The sequence below is a fragment of the Juglans microcarpa x Juglans regia genome, chromosome 2D (genome assembly GCF_004785595.1).
Source record: "Juglans microcarpa x Juglans regia isolate MS1-56 chromosome 2D, Jm3101_v1.0, whole genome shotgun sequence".
Taxonomy (NCBI): Eukaryota; Viridiplantae; Streptophyta; class Magnoliopsida; order Fagales; family Juglandaceae; genus Juglans; species Juglans microcarpa x Juglans regia.
In genome coordinates, this window is record NC_054596.1 from 41,183,149 (window position 1) to 41,199,059 (window position 15,911).

At 36.2% G+C, this 15,911-nt stretch overlaps 2 protein-coding genes across 8 annotated transcripts; one reads left to right on the top strand and one right to left on the bottom strand.

The window, feature by feature from the left end:
* Positions 1 to 3,707: 3,707 nt before the first annotated feature.
* On the top strand, positions 3,708 to 5,221 carry LOC121251221 (1-aminocyclopropane-1-carboxylate oxidase homolog 1-like). Its single transcript, XM_041150585.1, has 3 exons — positions 3,708 to 4,298; positions 4,419 to 4,740; positions 4,816 to 5,221. The coding sequence occupies exons 1-3, from the start codon at positions 3,760 to 3,762 to the stop codon at positions 5,065 to 5,067; spliced, it is 1,113 nt and encodes a 370-aa protein (XP_041006519.1). The 5' UTR covers positions 3,708 to 3,759; the 3' UTR covers positions 5,068 to 5,221.
* Positions 5,222 to 5,733: 512 nt separating this feature from the next.
* Positions 5,734 to 12,742, bottom strand: LOC121249170 (transcription factor bHLH155-like). Of its 7 annotated transcripts, none has more exons than XR_005937608.1 (11): positions 11,574 to 12,740; positions 10,875 to 11,045; positions 10,531 to 10,615; positions 10,328 to 10,369; positions 9,822 to 9,881; positions 8,804 to 8,926; positions 7,537 to 8,721; positions 7,333 to 7,434; positions 6,736 to 6,879; positions 6,191 to 6,296; positions 5,734 to 6,104 (listed from the first exon to the last, which is right to left on the bottom strand). XR_005937608.1 is itself a non-coding variant. In XM_041147874.1 (11 exons), the coding sequence occupies exons 1-11, from the start codon at positions 11,732 to 11,734 to the stop codon at positions 6,113 to 6,115; spliced, it is 2,205 nt and encodes a 734-aa protein (XP_041003808.1). In that variant the 5' UTR covers positions 11,735 to 12,739; the 3' UTR covers positions 5,734 to 6,112. The 7 variants fall into 7 exon arrangements, 4 of the variants coding, with proteins under 4 accessions (XP_041003808.1, XP_041003807.1, XP_041003806.1 ...); XR_005937609.1 differs by having other exon boundaries at positions 5,734 to 6,118; XM_041147874.1 differs by having other exon boundaries at positions 5,734 to 6,118; positions 6,191 to 6,316; positions 11,574 to 12,739.
* Between the last annotated feature and the right edge of the window lie 3,169 nt (positions 12,743 to 15,911).

The following is a 15,911-nucleotide window of genomic DNA, read 5'->3' on the forward strand; positions in this document are numbered from 1 at the left end:
TGTAATTAAGGCCAAACAATAGAATAAAGAATAAGATAACTATGACTAAAATGTAGTCTAAGAATTCGTAATAAAATTGTTACTAAAGATAAATGTTACCATAAAAGAAAATTAACCAAAAATGAAAGAGTTAACTAAAGTTGACGTTTCGGAGGTAAAAAGACTGATTTTGGGGTCGAAAAAAGGCCCACAGGCACAACATGGTGACCACGATGTGCGCGCCGAAAAGAGCTTTCCGGATTGAGGTCATATGCGCTATTCTGACACCTGTAGTCCAAGTTATAGTTAAAATACGGATGCGCCACTTCTTCTCGCCCAACCAATTAAGAGATAAGTTTCGACGTCTAATTGAGGGATAAGTCTCCTCCTCCAAGTCTTTAACTCTTCCCACTTACTTAAGTCTCATTGCCGAACTCGGACCCCCTGCATCACATTACCCTCCCCTAGTATGTCTATTACTCTCTTAACCTAGGTGTTCTATTACAAGGTCCAGAACGTTGTCGACAGTTGCCAGTACCCCACACCATGCCACCATAACCGTCGTTCGTTGTACACGTTGGGTAAGTGCCAACTAGAAGTTTGAGTTGTTTGCGTTTGTAAATTAGGAAATTGTAGATTAAGTGATTTCATGGTTGGTTGATATTTGAAGGGTTTTTATTTGTATTGTCGTGGACGGAGAGGAGGATGGACGTAAAAACACAGGTTGATGATCTGATATCGCACCCATCTCAACTCATCTCACTACTATTCATCAACTTTAACTCATAAATCTCACTACTATTCATAATACATCTTACTACTATTCACAGTTCATCTCAACTCATCTTTGAATCTAAACGAAGAATGTAATGTTTGTCGAATGAAATTTAAGTGAATCCAAAGAGGTTGGGCTAATATATTGATGGAATAGGGAAGTTTGGATGTTGTGCTTGGGCTATTAAAAAACCGCCACAGTTCGGATTCAAGGTTTAGATGGTACTCTCTAAAAGTCCGGTAGCTCTTCAATGGATATCTCTCTACCCATAGGTAATTTTTAGTGTATGATATTTTTAATTTTCTCTAATGGATCAAGTGGACTATCCTCTGTTAATTTCTTTGAAGTTTGTGTTCAATCCATTTAGAAATCTTTAGAGATGTCGCCAGTGACGGAACCAAAAATGTTTCTAAGGGGTGCCAACTTTTTCAATATATAACACGTTTATGTAAAATAAAAAGAGACAATCTTAATCTTAATTTCAAGAAAAATCATAAAAATCTAACTATATATAAAAGTCAGGTCTCGTTAATTTGCTATATACATACAAAAATAAAATTCTAAAAATACAACTTAACATCTATTTTATATTTCTCATGTTTCATGGAATTATATTCATCCATTATTAATTTTGCAATGAAATATTTAGAATTTTTTTCTTCATAAAAACTATCAAGTGATCTTTTATAAACTTATCTTTTAATATAGTATGTAAGCTAGTTTATCAACTTTAATATAAAATCTAGATATTTTGGTATCACATTAGACATATAATGCTACAATTGAGATCTTAAATAATGTTTTTCTTACTTGATGAAGTCTAGGGTATAAAACTTATCAATATTTTTCATATATATCATCAAACTTAAATAATTTTCTTCAATTTATTTTACTTTGGATCCCATATTAAGAAGCCTAATATTGTATAATAAAAGACTATGATACAAATTAATAAGTTTATTATTTCTTATAAACTTAACTAATTTAATTTTGGAGGAGCCACATCATAGAAAATAGATAATATATAGCAATTATACAAAAAATTGGGGCTATAGGAAAAAAGTTGAAGAGGCATTTATATGTATATAGAAGTTTTAGAAAATTTTGGAGAACATATTAGAATTATAAATTTTTAGGGGCTATAATCTATATATCTTCTATAAATATAGAATTCTGAAAAAAAAAAGATATAATTTGAATTTAAAAAAAAAAATAGGGAGAGGGGGGTCATGGCCGCCACGTTATAAGAAATTTTATTAGAGTTTTGCTACGTATAAACTGTTGTATTAAGACACCACTTATAGTAGCACCCATGTCGCACAAGGGAATTTATTTTGCTGAATCTATCCTCTTTTTTTTTTTTTTTTTTTTTCCTTTTCCCGACCGTTAACATTTTTAATCCTTAAACCTTCTTATAATTTCTTTTGAGTATAAGATGTTAGTTCGTATTCCACTTTTCAGGTTAAATAAATAAAAAATATTATATATATAAAAATTATATAAATTAATTTATAAATTAATGTAATTTCATAAAATTTATTATATTTATTTTAAAATAAAAATAATTTTATAATATAAGATATCAAATTAAATCATATTAATTTATAAATTTAATTCTATCTAATTTAATTATGATTAAAGTATTTGCTTAAATGAATGCGGTGTTGATGGGGAGCGGCAGCAAAGACTGTCGGACTAAAGTTGGATGTCTTTTCAAAACGTGTTCAGTCCCAGGTTGCCCTGCAACTGCCCAATGTCCAACTGAGAATCTCTCTTTACAACATTTTTTTTTTCTTTTTCGGCAAGATAAGAACTATTAATTAAAAAGCAAATAGATATTTTAGGTTTAGTTGGGGTATTCAGATATTTTTAAAATATTTTATTATTATTTAATATTTTATTATTTTTTTTTATTATATTTTTATTACTATTCATAGAACACCTTAGAATACCTTATTACTTAAATGTAACATTCAAATAATTTTTGTACCTCATTTTTCTTATAAAATCTTATATAAATATCTTCAATAAAAACTTAAAAATCGGAAAAAAAAAACTAATAACATGATTTTTTTTTAAAAAAAAAAAGGAAAAAGTGAAAAAAATAACAATTGAAAATTACTTTTTAAAATATTAAAAATAAAAAATAGAATACTTTTCTGACAGAATATGAAAAAAATAGAAAATGGATTTGTCCTTTTGGGTTATTCACAAGTGTTGATTTTCTAGACAAGAAGTCTGTAATATCATTGGAAAGAGATTTATACGTAACTTCGACAAAAACTAACGCGTGTTGCTTGCATGCATTTCACCAAAGAATATGCAGTCTGTATATTCATGTCCACATACTATGTTGTTGTCCTCGTGTGTTGCTAGTGGAGGTTAGAACTCACATTTGTTTTGTCTGTGTATATACTTTTTGCATGTTATAACCACGCAACATGTCAATATGTTGCCAACAGAAGTACCATTACTTCATCTTCATGTGTGCAACGTGTCCGGACAGCAATTATCAAAGATATGTTATAGAAAAACAATCACAATTCGCTTGAAAAACATTTAAAAAGCTGGATGTGAGCAAAAGAGCCAACGTTTTCACATTTTGGCAAGTAGTCACTACATGCCAGCCTAACTAAGCAAGCAAAGACTTTCTTTTTTTGGGTTATTGGGGATCGATCTAAAAGGGACCTGAAAATCTAAGGAAATTAAGATATTTCCTGTTTAATTTACATTTTGTAACGTCTGAAGATCACTATATATACATCATGTCGAGCAAGGTCAGAAGTGGGTGTATCTCGTTATCTTGGCCTCTTCTGCATGCATTTATTAATGTTGCTCACACAACTTTAAAACCACAGGCATCTATTCTACCTGATCTTTCATTCAACATAATTAGCATCTAGTACCCTTTTTTTTTCTTGAATATATATAACCACTTCCAACGCTAGCTCTATAATTTGAGACAGAAATTCCATCTCGATAATTCAGAATCCACCACCTCAGGTATGGAGCTTTCTATTAACGCCGGAATACCCGTTCTTGGATATGGGTTGGGGTATGAGAGAGCCAAGGAAGTGATGGAATTTGATGAAACAAAAGCTGGAGTGAAGGGACTTGTTGACTCTGGTGTGGCCAAGGTTCCAAGGTTCCTCATCCATCCACCAGAGAGCCTACCAAGCTCATCTCCAGCCACTATGCAGTACTTCAAAGTTCCGGTGATTGATCTCCGAGGCTTTGAAAGTTGCCCCCGGACTGAGATTATCGATGAAATACGAGAAGCATCAGAAACATGGGGCTTCTTTCAAATTGTTAATCATGGAGTTCCGGCTCCTATCATAGAAAACATGTTGGACGTTGTGCGAAGATTTCATGAGCAACCAAAGGAAGAGAAGATGGAGTGGTACTCGCGAGATTACAAGCAACGAGTTAGGTACTACTGCAACGGTGACCTCCTCGTGTCAAAAGCAGCAAATTGGAGGGATTCAATTGTATTCGATTTCCAAGATGGACCCCTAAACCCTGAAGCTTTTCCTCCGGTATGCAGGTACTTATAAATCTACAACCGAAAATGAATAATTCAAAGCCACACACATACACACACGTATGTATAGTACTGTCTTTGCAAATTTAACCAAAACACCTGAGAGTGTTGGTTTGTCTTCAGGGAGTCTGTGAGAGAGTATATGAAACACATCATCGAACTAAGCAAAGGGCTGTCAGAATTACTGTCAGAGGCTTTGGAGCTTAGGAGTGACTACCTGGCTAGTATAGAATGCATGAAAAGTGAATCACTGGTTTGTCACTACTACCCAGCTTGTCCGGAGCCACACTTGACCCTTGGCACAACAAAGCATTCAGATCCATCCTGTCTAACTCTACTTTTGCAAGACAGTATTGGAGGCCTCCAAGTCCTCCATCAAAACCACTGGGTCAACGTTCCACCGGTGCAAGGAGCACTAGTTGCCAACATCGGTGACTTTATGCAGGTAGCCTAGTTTCTGTTCACATAAATCTCATGTTTATGGTATTATCCATATCCATTCACAAACTGGTTTTTGTAGCTTATCACAAATGACAAGTTCAGAAGCGTGGAGCACAGGGTGCTGGCTGGACGTGCTGGGCCCAGGGTCTCAATTGCATGCTTTTTCTATCCAAGTCCTACTCACAAATTTAAACCCTATGGGCCAATAAAGGAGTTTCTATCTGACAAGGATCCACCCATATACAGGGAGACTCATATTAGTGAATATCTTGCTTATTACAGATCGAAGGGGCTGGATGGCAACTCAGCCCTTCCCCACTTCAAAGTCTAACCCATGCCATATAGCAGTAGATGAAGGTTGCCATTTATATCAGAGGAAGCCACTAAAAGTCATTTATATTATAGTTTATTTATAACTGTATTTTTATCTGTTTTTGCAACTTGTTTCATTATAATCTAGGGATTCTGGCGGGAAGTAATTTTTTATTGATGTGCCGATTATAGATAAATGAAAGAACCAAAAGAATTGGGTCAAAAAAGGAGTAATGCTACTAGGCCATAAATTTCAGAATATAAAAAAATAAACATTCAATATAAAAGCGCTCTGAAAAACTAAAAACCATAGATTTATTCTATCCTTTTTTTTGTTTAGAGTAGTGGTAGGCACAAGCTCCAAATAGACACGTCCCGCACAAGCCCATTGTTAAAAAGTTGATCCCACTAAAAAAGATGTTTTTTTTATACTTATTCATGGTAGGATCTATTTTTTTTTTTTTTTTTTTTTTTTTAACAAAGGAACTGTGCATGACTCCTCTATTTGAAGCTTGTACAAATCATTATTCTTGTGTTTGTGGTTTTTTTTAATAATCCATGTGCTTGTACCATGTCAAGAGGGTCATTGAATGCTTATAAGCTTCAGATGGCCTAGTAGTATTATTCTTTAAAATACTGGTTCAGGACTTCTCTCTTCTCAATATTAATCCAACTTCCAAACAAATAACAAAAAAACTTTCAAGCAGTAAATAGAGAGAAACAACAAATGCCATCTTTACATGTACACACTGCAAAGTAGAGAGAGAAAAATGCTCTCAAGATAATTGTTGGTTTTGATCTTTCTTTCCATCTTCCTTGGTCTTTCATTTTACCCTTTTTCCTTCTTTTTTTCATGTGTTGGGTTGGGGGGGCGATCTGTTGTTCAAACGAAAGCCTATAAATATCAAATACGACTCACGATATTTTACAGAGAAGCCTACATGAAAATCTCCAAGAGCCGACAAGCCATCATGGTTGCATTGCTGTTTTGGGTTGCAATATTTGGACAAGGGACCACAATATATCCATTCTGTGTATGCTTCTGTTGTTCTGGCCCTGAATAATTAGAACTTCCAAATAGTCAAACACGTCAACACAGTCAATAAGAACCAAATATTCATCATCCATATTTCTGAACCCACCTCAACCACAAAACATATCCAAGTCTTCTCGCCCTCAGCTTCTGTTGCACCTTTTAAGATTGTCAGACCCAAACTTCTGATGGTCTCAGCTATCTCAAGAAAATGGCTGCAATCCTCACACAACATCTGCACATATCAGCTAGTCTAGTGGTAATGGTGGAAATTAGAATTAAAAAATAAATAATGATATGAAGGATAAAATAGAGGAGCATTTTCTTTGGAGAAGTAAATTGGACTGTCATGCATAATCTATTTAGTGGCTTCTCCTTGTCTTCTTTATTCTGCTTCGTTTGGATCCTTAATTCCTCTCAACTCATCTCAATTCATCATTACAACTTTTTCAAATTCCAACACAAAATATAATAAACAATTTAACTTTTTCAAATCCCAAAATAATAATAATATTAAAAAATAATATTCTAACAATATTTTATCATCTCAACTCAACTCAACTCAACTCACTTCAACATCCAAACGCAACTAATCTTACTTCCAGAAACAAAATTAAACCTGTGCAAAGTGCTACCCCTATTAGTTATACATACCTCTACAAGCATCTGGCCACTCTTGTTAAGGTTCTCTACTATTATAGAACAAACTTTCAAATGGCCTCCCACCTCCACTGCCCAGCTTGAACCGTGTTCAGCACCAGAGGATCCTATAATGCCCGCAGTTCCTTTGTCATGCAACTGCCAATTTAGTAGTAATATATAAGAGAGGAGTGGCTTAGTATAAAACAGATATGGCCATGCTGATAGGCCGTAAGACATTAAAATCTCAGTTAGTTCATATCAACTTGGTCTAGCAGTTTATTGCCTGATGGACATGAAGAAGGTATGATTAATGCTTAATTTCTGCTATTAAAAACAGATAGTTTACTAGAGATGGACAATACTACCACCAGATTGACTTGGAGGAGTCCACTCCAAAGGAATTATAAGTAATTATTATCTACAGGCACTGCCACATATAATCGAAATTAAATAGTGCTCAATATTATGCATACTTGATAAAAAAAAACTGATCGTGTAATCAAAATCCACTTTTATGCTTACAAACTTAGGAAGGAGGTCGGTTTTAAGTTCTTTATCCATCAAGCCTGTGCAAGAAGATAGTTGATGGTTGAATGCCTAAGCTTTTACCTTTGAATTGGTACATTTGTTTAGCTTGTCAGCATGCTTAGTTACACTTTGCAGAAAGAGCATGTGTTTGATTGTGCGTTCCAGCAGTGAATCAATACTGCACTGCAAATGATCAGAAAAATTTCAGCAGATATTACATCAATAATGACTGGAACTATGGCTAGACCAAAACTCAGCAGGCAGGACGGATTGCAAGAAAGTTACCTTTGATCCATTGGGCACCAGCTCCCGCAGCTCCTTAATACGGTCTTGGATCAATTGTCTGTCCCTAGGCCTAGGTCTAGAATTTTCACCAGGCCTGGATCTCTTTTTGTTGTTCTTAGCTGGTTCGGAAGATCTCTCCAGATGCTTACTACATGTACTTGTACAATTTGATGAAAAACTTGTTGGGGATATCACACCACATACCCCTGATGAGCTCAAGCAGTGCTGTTTGTCCTCCTCTAAATGAGAGGGCTGTTCAAACGGATAATGTACAGAAGTAATTGCATCCATGGTATGACCAGAAGACTCTGGATTAACCTCGGTTGTGGACAGAGACCGCACCGGTTTACTCAACAGTTTATCACTTTTAACATCACTATCACTTTGGCAAACATTGGACACTACTGCTTCTAGAAGATGATCAGGGTAATAATTGGATGTCAATTGGCTACTGCTCATCCCCTCCAGCATCTCAATAATTACTCCATCTTCAGTCTTTGCTGATTCCCAATTTAAATAATTACCTGTTTTCAGGAAAGCCGGTCCAAGTGCTTCATGAAGCTCATAGCCAGCAGGGAAATGCAAAGATGGGTTCAATATGTCCATGTGACTTGACTCAGCTTGAAATTGCAACTTTTCTGAATCTTCGTCGAATTTCATGTCTGAAGGTTCAGGTATCTGTAACAAACCATTTTTGTAAAAATCTTTACCATCCAGCTTAATTCTGTCACAAACAGCAGATTCAAGGAGGTTCTGGTCAGCTGGAGGTATAACATCACTTAAGTTGACACTAACTGCAGCAGAACTGTGCGACAATGAATGGAAATTGGGTTCTGAACCCCCCTCTGTATCTTTGCAGCCATTAATGTCGCCACCACATGTCCTGCCACCAACTAGTTTCTGGTGCTCCAAATAGATAATGTTACAGTTTGACGAATGCAACTGGGCACTTTCATCACCTACTGAGTTGCATAATTCAAGCCGCTCATGATCATAGACCACTTCCACTGCCTTTCTCTGATAAAAACCATGCGGTAGAAACGCACAAGAATTGCCTCTATCTTTCCCAAAACATGGAAACATGGACAACCAAACATCTGCTCCTTCTTTGTCTATGGCTTTATCAGAATTTCGTAAACAATCAGTAATCATCACTGAAGCCGAACTATTTGCCGGCACATCTTGCTGAGAAAACAGACAGTTGAATATTACTGTGTCACACAATGATAAATTCGCGTTGCTTCATATATGTGCATGAGAGAGTTACCAGATGTAATAAATTCTTCATACTACTTAGTATTGGACTAGGTATATGCTCTATTGAGGAACCTTGGAGATCAAAAAAGACATCTCTAATATGATTCACCAGCTTTACGTCTTCACCGACCTGCTTTTCTCAAAGAAAAAATAAATAGAAAAGTAAATCCAGCATCAAATCACCTCTACGTTGAGTTCAGAAACTTCAGAATTGGAACATTTTGCATAGGAGAATAAAAGTGGGACGAGAGTGTGGTTTGTAGCATTACTATTGCATAAATCCATGCAGAAAAACAACAAGAAATATTGGGGGCATAGTATGGAGCATCCAAGCATGTGAATCATTAATGAGTAGGGACAAACAAATGGGATAAACAAGTGCAAGACAGTAGCAATTCCTACGACACTTGTCAAAAAGGGGAGAATTTTTTTGAAATAAAACAGACACAAGAATACCACTGGCCCAGTTGTCTAGGAGTACACCAATTCCCCTCCTTGGTGATCACCGATCCATTTTACAGATCTCTTTTACGTACTGTAAGGATCTGCACTTAAGGCAGTCATCACATGGGAGTGTGTATCTTACCATTTATATTGAAGACTAAAAGAAACAGGTTCAATTCCACAGTATAAGGAAACTAATTACTCTATTGACATTTTCAAGACATCCCTTAGACCACTCCACTTCATCTCCATTATGGGAAGAACAACTTAAAAACAGATGTCCCAGTTGTTTTTACACAATTACTACCATTCTAATCCTGCAAAGCAAAGTCCTGAGAGAGGAGATTAGGTGAAAGCCCCATCCTTTCACCATTAAAACTGCCCTCATTATTTAGTGTAAAAGCACCAACTGATCATAAACAAAAATGTGCAGTACAAGGAAAAGTTGAACAGTTCATGAATCGCTATTCACTGCAAAGTAAGTTCAGAGACAGAGAAATATATCGTTGTCTGAATTGCTATAATACCAAATTAACAACACAAAACGAAACAAACTGCACAAAAATTAGCTTTTTGAATCGTACTTTATTCAAAGAGCCAAGCTGCACAACTCCATGTGGAGCAACAGGAACAACAGCAATAGTCTACAAGACAAAACAAGAATAATTTTGTTAACATGATATACAAGGGAACTTTAGTAGAAAACGCAAGAGTAAAGCCAAAAAAGATAAGAGTTAATGAGAGTGTTGGACAACGTAGAAACAGTTCTCCAGTGTAGTCATCAATCCATTATCATTACAAAACAAGACCAAGTTAATGACATAATTTGTCTCTTTAGTCATATCCTTATGCATTGCAATTCAGATGATGACAATTCAGCAACACATAAAACGAAAGTGACTGAATTATTCTTGTTTTTTTTTAATAAGGAAAGTGACTGAATTAATATTCACAGTAATGTCCCCAAAGAATTGAAGATAATATAATAAACAAAACCACTGGCAAGTGCATTGCAGAAACAAAAACCTCGCCATCCCAAGCATTCATCAGTTCTTACAACCTTGAAACATAATAATGAAAGTAGGCATACCCTGATCCCTGCCGAAAATTGAGTTTGCCACCCATCACAGTACTGAACACAACAATAGGGGAGAAAAAAAATTAATAACTTTAAGAATGAGTGGCAAGTCAATTAGACATGTGATGAGCTATTCTGGAATCAATATGAATTGTTGTACAATAATTTAAGTTCTATGTAATTTAGTTTCATTGAGTACCAAGGAAGTTCATCACCTCAAATGACAATCGGGAACTTGTAATTTGCTTATCTGCAAAGATCCACTGATGCTTTCCTGTAACTGCCACCTGTCCAACAATCCTGTGAACACGAAGGATTAAGATGAGAAGTGATGATGCAAACCAGAAAGATTGACCACAAGCATAAGCCTATTTAAATGAGATAATTTTAAAGTTTCTAGATTAAACAAAAACGTAAGGGGATCCGAAAAGAAGCAATACGCGGGCAATGTTCACAAAACATCCATCTATATATATATATATATATATATATATATATATATATTGACGAGCAATCTCAGAAAGCAAGTCAAAAGGCCAATCAGTGAGGAGAGTCCTACCCTTCTCCTAGAGAATATACATGATACGACATCTTTGCCACGGCTAAACCTAGGGGATCATGCGAATAATGGCCATCATGCAACTTGTCCGCTGTCTTGCTGCAGCAATTATTCCCCGGAGAATCATGTCGCTCATGGAAGTCATAGTAAGCATCTTCCCATGTCAACACCCTGCAAATGAAACCATAACCAGAATGAAAATCACCAAGGCATCATGCTTTTCTGCATAAATTTTAAACAGACAATGTTCAGCCCAAATTTCCCTCAATACTAAATAAATATTCAGACCTCGAAACTTGAAGAAAAAACAGAGAAAAACTAAAAAAGAAATTATAAACTATTGAAACAAAAAATTTAAGATGCATAGCACGTTCCTTTATGCGCTCAAATCCCGAACTAGCTGATTAAATCGACCATGAAATACCCCTCCTGTCAACTTGAAGAGAGAGAGAGAGAGAACTAAAAGAGCAAAAAAAAAAAAAACATAAAACAAAATATATGGACACAACTAATGAACTAAAGCATCACTATATATCTTAAGTGCCACGAAACTCGCATCTTCTTTGAGCCAAAAGTTCCATACACTTCGTTACCCAGAAAACTACCAGTCCCTTTTCCTGGTAGTTTCCTCAGCTTTCTCAGCATCCAAAAACAACTGTACACACATGATCTAAGAGTGAAAAGCATCCAAAAACTCACATCCGAGAGCGGTGCTTGAGCTTCCAAAACACTGCGTACATCCAGTCCCTATTCAAACAGAGGCTCCTTAGCGCCTGCCGTAACTCAGTGTTACCAATAGCACCAACGCCACCTCCCATCTTTCTCTCACTCTCTCTATCTATCTCACCGTCCTCTAACATACACACTATTCCCCCAAAAACACCAAAAAGCTTAAGTCTTAACTCCCTCTATACGAGCCTCTTCCAGCCTGCTTTCTCCGCAACCCAGCTCGCCGCTTTATCGGCGGTCCCACCGTCGGCAAAAGCAGACGATCCGTACCCATCTCCCTCCCGAACAACCCAACAACCCTTAATCCTCAATTCCTTTCCCAAATCGTTTTAACACCTCACAGACGCTACAAATAAATCGGTCACTCCGTTTCCACAGTTCGCACAATTATCCATACGGAATTCAAATCAAGGTACGATCAGTCGTTCTGACAATTGTGTGCGAAAAATTTCGTTTAGCTTATATCGGACGACATGGGTGGGCTTGCTCTGGAAGATGAAGAATGGAGCTATGCAAAAGGCTTCGTTTTTCGAATTGGATTTGAAGCTCAGAGCTTGGGGTTTGAGTGGGAATTGGAGTGAGATTTCAAAGGTTCGAGCAACGTGTTTGGTGTTGCAGCTATTTTTGGTGACCAAAAAAAAAGCTTAGGACTTTTCAGACCGGTTTAGAGAAGGCAAAAAGATAAAGCGTTGATGGCTTTTCTTTTGAGAGAGTTTTGGTGCAAAAATGGTGGACCGGGGAGTTTTTGTATTGGAGCTATGAGCGCACTGGGTTCACATTAGGCTCACTCACAAACCATTCTCATATGGTACGCATGATGCACAGTGCGCACCACCTATTATCCTATGCATAAGGCGCACTTTAGCACTGTTCTCTTTAGCAGTTTGGTTCTTGAAAGTGTGAATTGTGGAGAAGAAAAAAGGTCAGAGGATGAGGGGACACAGAACCAGGACTAGGAGGAAGACCTATATTTAAGGAATTTTTGAGGTATCCGTATCCAAATCCAAGAATTGGGTTATTGAGTACACTTTCTAGCTAGTGTCCTTTGATGGCCAACAACATGATGCTCAAGTGAGGAAAATGCCCCTTATCCTCCCCTACATTTTTCAATCCCTTTATTGAGACCTTCATGAAAACTTATCTTCCCCCATCTCTCTCTCCCTCCCTCGCCCTCTCCTCTCTAACTCTAAGGTCCTTTTCAACAATCATTTTATTGCCCAAAAGTTATGACACCCTTTATATTGCTTTGTCACCTTCCATTCTCTCATCCTCTTTTCTTACTCTTTCAGTTTGTTTTCGAACTTGTAATACATTAAAATTGATTATAATTACAAATTTCCAACCCACCTCGGTCGACGGTTGCACATCGGTGGACGCGCGGTCACATTCAAGCACGACCATCATGAATTGTTTATCTAGATAGACACATTTTAGTTTTTGGTTTATCTTTTATGATATGTTTATATGGTTTTGTGTGTGGTCGTGTGACATGTTTATCAAGTAATGTTTCATGCATGCACCTCACCTACTCAACATTGTTTTTCGGATCCCATGATTTATGTTTTAACAGTGGGATCTTGAGTGATTATTGGCATTGATTTCTAATCATTTTTATTACTTTTTCTTAATTCAAATTTGCAACAATTAATTGCGTAGTTGGGGGGAATTTACTAGTCATGAAGGACAAAATTACAGGTTGACATCGAAATTATGATCACATTTCTCATCATCAAAAATAATTACCTACCCAACTTTGCTTTTGTTTTAAAGATTCAATTTGTCGGAAGTAATTAGTTGAGAGAGTTCTACATAATTTTGTTCACTGGTAATATATAGGCATAATCATCATATATTCTTCCTTGGATTATATTTAATTTATGGGAAGCTATCTTAATCATTTATGTTTGAGAATTAATGGAATTAAAAAAACACCGGCTATAAATTTAATTATACAAAAAAATATATAATATTACAATTCTTTTATAATCATTAATTATTGCTATCTTAATCACTGATGTTTGAGCATGGAATTAAAAACAAAAACACAGACACACCAGATAGATCTCCTATATATGTTTTTGTTTTCCTTTTCCTCGTCATTAATTGTTAACACAAAATGAAAAAAATAGATAGAATAGGATTCAAGCCAAGAAGAAAATGAGAAGAAACTTTTGTTCTCGTGTATTGAATTGAATGAATCAAATCTATACATATTGAGGAAATTAAATATAGCTTGCTACCTCTACCATAACTGTAAAAATTGAAATAACTAACTATACAGCTCACTAATAAAGACAAAATAGCAAACAGAAAAGAAGAAAAAGAATATTGTAGAATCTTCTGGCATCTCAGCCTTTCTCTCGTGTGTATGATGTAGTGGATGCACAACTTGTAGCTTGAGTTGTAGGCTGCAATACCCTCCAACAAGATGGAAAATGGAGGTTGACAATTCCCATCTTGAGCAAATGAGAATGAAGAAGTGATGATGACAGAGCTTTAGTAAGCAAATCAACTCATTGGAGGTGGCTAGGAACATGAGCTGTGGAAATGGAGCCTTCAAGGATTTTGTCTCTAATCACATGGCAGTCCAATTCAATGTGTTTGGTGCGTTAGTGGAAGACAGGGTTTGCTGCAATATGGAGCAGCTTAGTTATCACAGTAGAGTGTGGCTGCTTGAGGATGTGACACATGCAGATCAGCAAGAATGAATCGAATCCAGGTGAGTTCAGAAGATGTGACAGACATTGCTCTATACTTAGCTTCAGCTGAGAAACAAGACACAACAGTCTGCTTTTTGGACTTCCAAGAGATTAAAGAGTGACCCAAAAACACACAATATCTAGTAACTGACTTGCGGGTGTCAGGCATGATGCCCAATCAGAATCACAATATGCAATCAATTGTAATTCAAAGGAAACAAATAAAAAAAGGCATTAACCAGGTGCAACCTTGATGTATTTTAAGACTTTATGGGCAGCAGTTAAATGAATTGTAGTAGGCTTATCCATAAATTGACTAAGAGTTTGAATTGGATAACTAATGTCTGGGCGAGTGATGGTCAAGTATAATAACCTGCCAATGAGTCTTTGATACATAGAGGGATCAGTGAGAGGCATACCATCATCCTTGCTGAATTTTAAATTTTATTCCATGGGAATCTTGGTAGGTTTTGATCCAAAATTAGCAAGAATATCTAGTGCATATTTTCGTTGGCAGATGTGAATCCCTTTTGGTGATCGAGCCACTTCAATTCCAAGGAAGTATCTCAAAGTCCCGAGATCATTGATTTTAAATTTTTCATGCAAACAATTCTTGATGGCAGTTATAGAATCCATTGAATCACTAGCAACTAAAATGTCATCAACATAAACAAGTAAAAATGTGAAACAAGTGCCACTAGTCATGGTAAAAATGACTATAATCAACATTTGATTGAGTGAAACCAAAATCTAGAAGCCATGAAGTAAGTTTGGCATACCACTGTCGTGAAGCTTGTTTCAAATCATATAAACTTTTGAGAAGTTTGCAAACCTGTTGAGGACCTCATTTTGTGTAGCTTGGTGGCTTGTGCATATATATATATATATATATATATATATATATATATATATATATATCCTCTTCTAAGTCACTATGGAGGAAGGAATTATTTACATCAAATTGATGCAAATGCCAACCTTGAACAACAGTAATGGAAATGAGACATCTCACAATAACCATCTTGGCTACTGGTGAGAATGCCTCATGATAATCAACTCTCTCTTGTTGGGTATATCCTTTTGCAACTAGTCTGGTTTTCAGCCTTTCTATACTCCCATATGAATTTCTCTTAATTTTGTAAACATACATACAACTTATGGCTTCCTTCTCAGGAGGTAGGTCAGTAAGAATCCAAGTCTCATTCTCTTCCAAGGCTGGCAGTTCAGCATCCATGGCCTTGCACCAACTAGGATTTTTAGCTGCTTAAGAATATGAGGTTGGTTAAAAATCGGTAGAAAGGCTAATGGAAAAGGCTTGTAAAGTGGGTGAGAATAAATTATAAGAAAGATAATTTTGCAAAGGAAAGGAGGAATTAGTGTGAGAGGGAGATACCTGGACCAGTTCTTAAGAGTCTGAAGTGATGGCAGCCTGTTGACAATGGAAATCTTAAAGGTAACTAGGGGTTGTTCTAATCCTAGATGACCTATGGAGAGGTGGTTGAGCAGCAGGTGGTGGACTATTATCATTAAGTGAGTTAAGAAATGAGGTAATTTCAGGTTCAAAATTGGTAGGAAAAGGATCAGTATATATAGACTCAGAAGATGATGG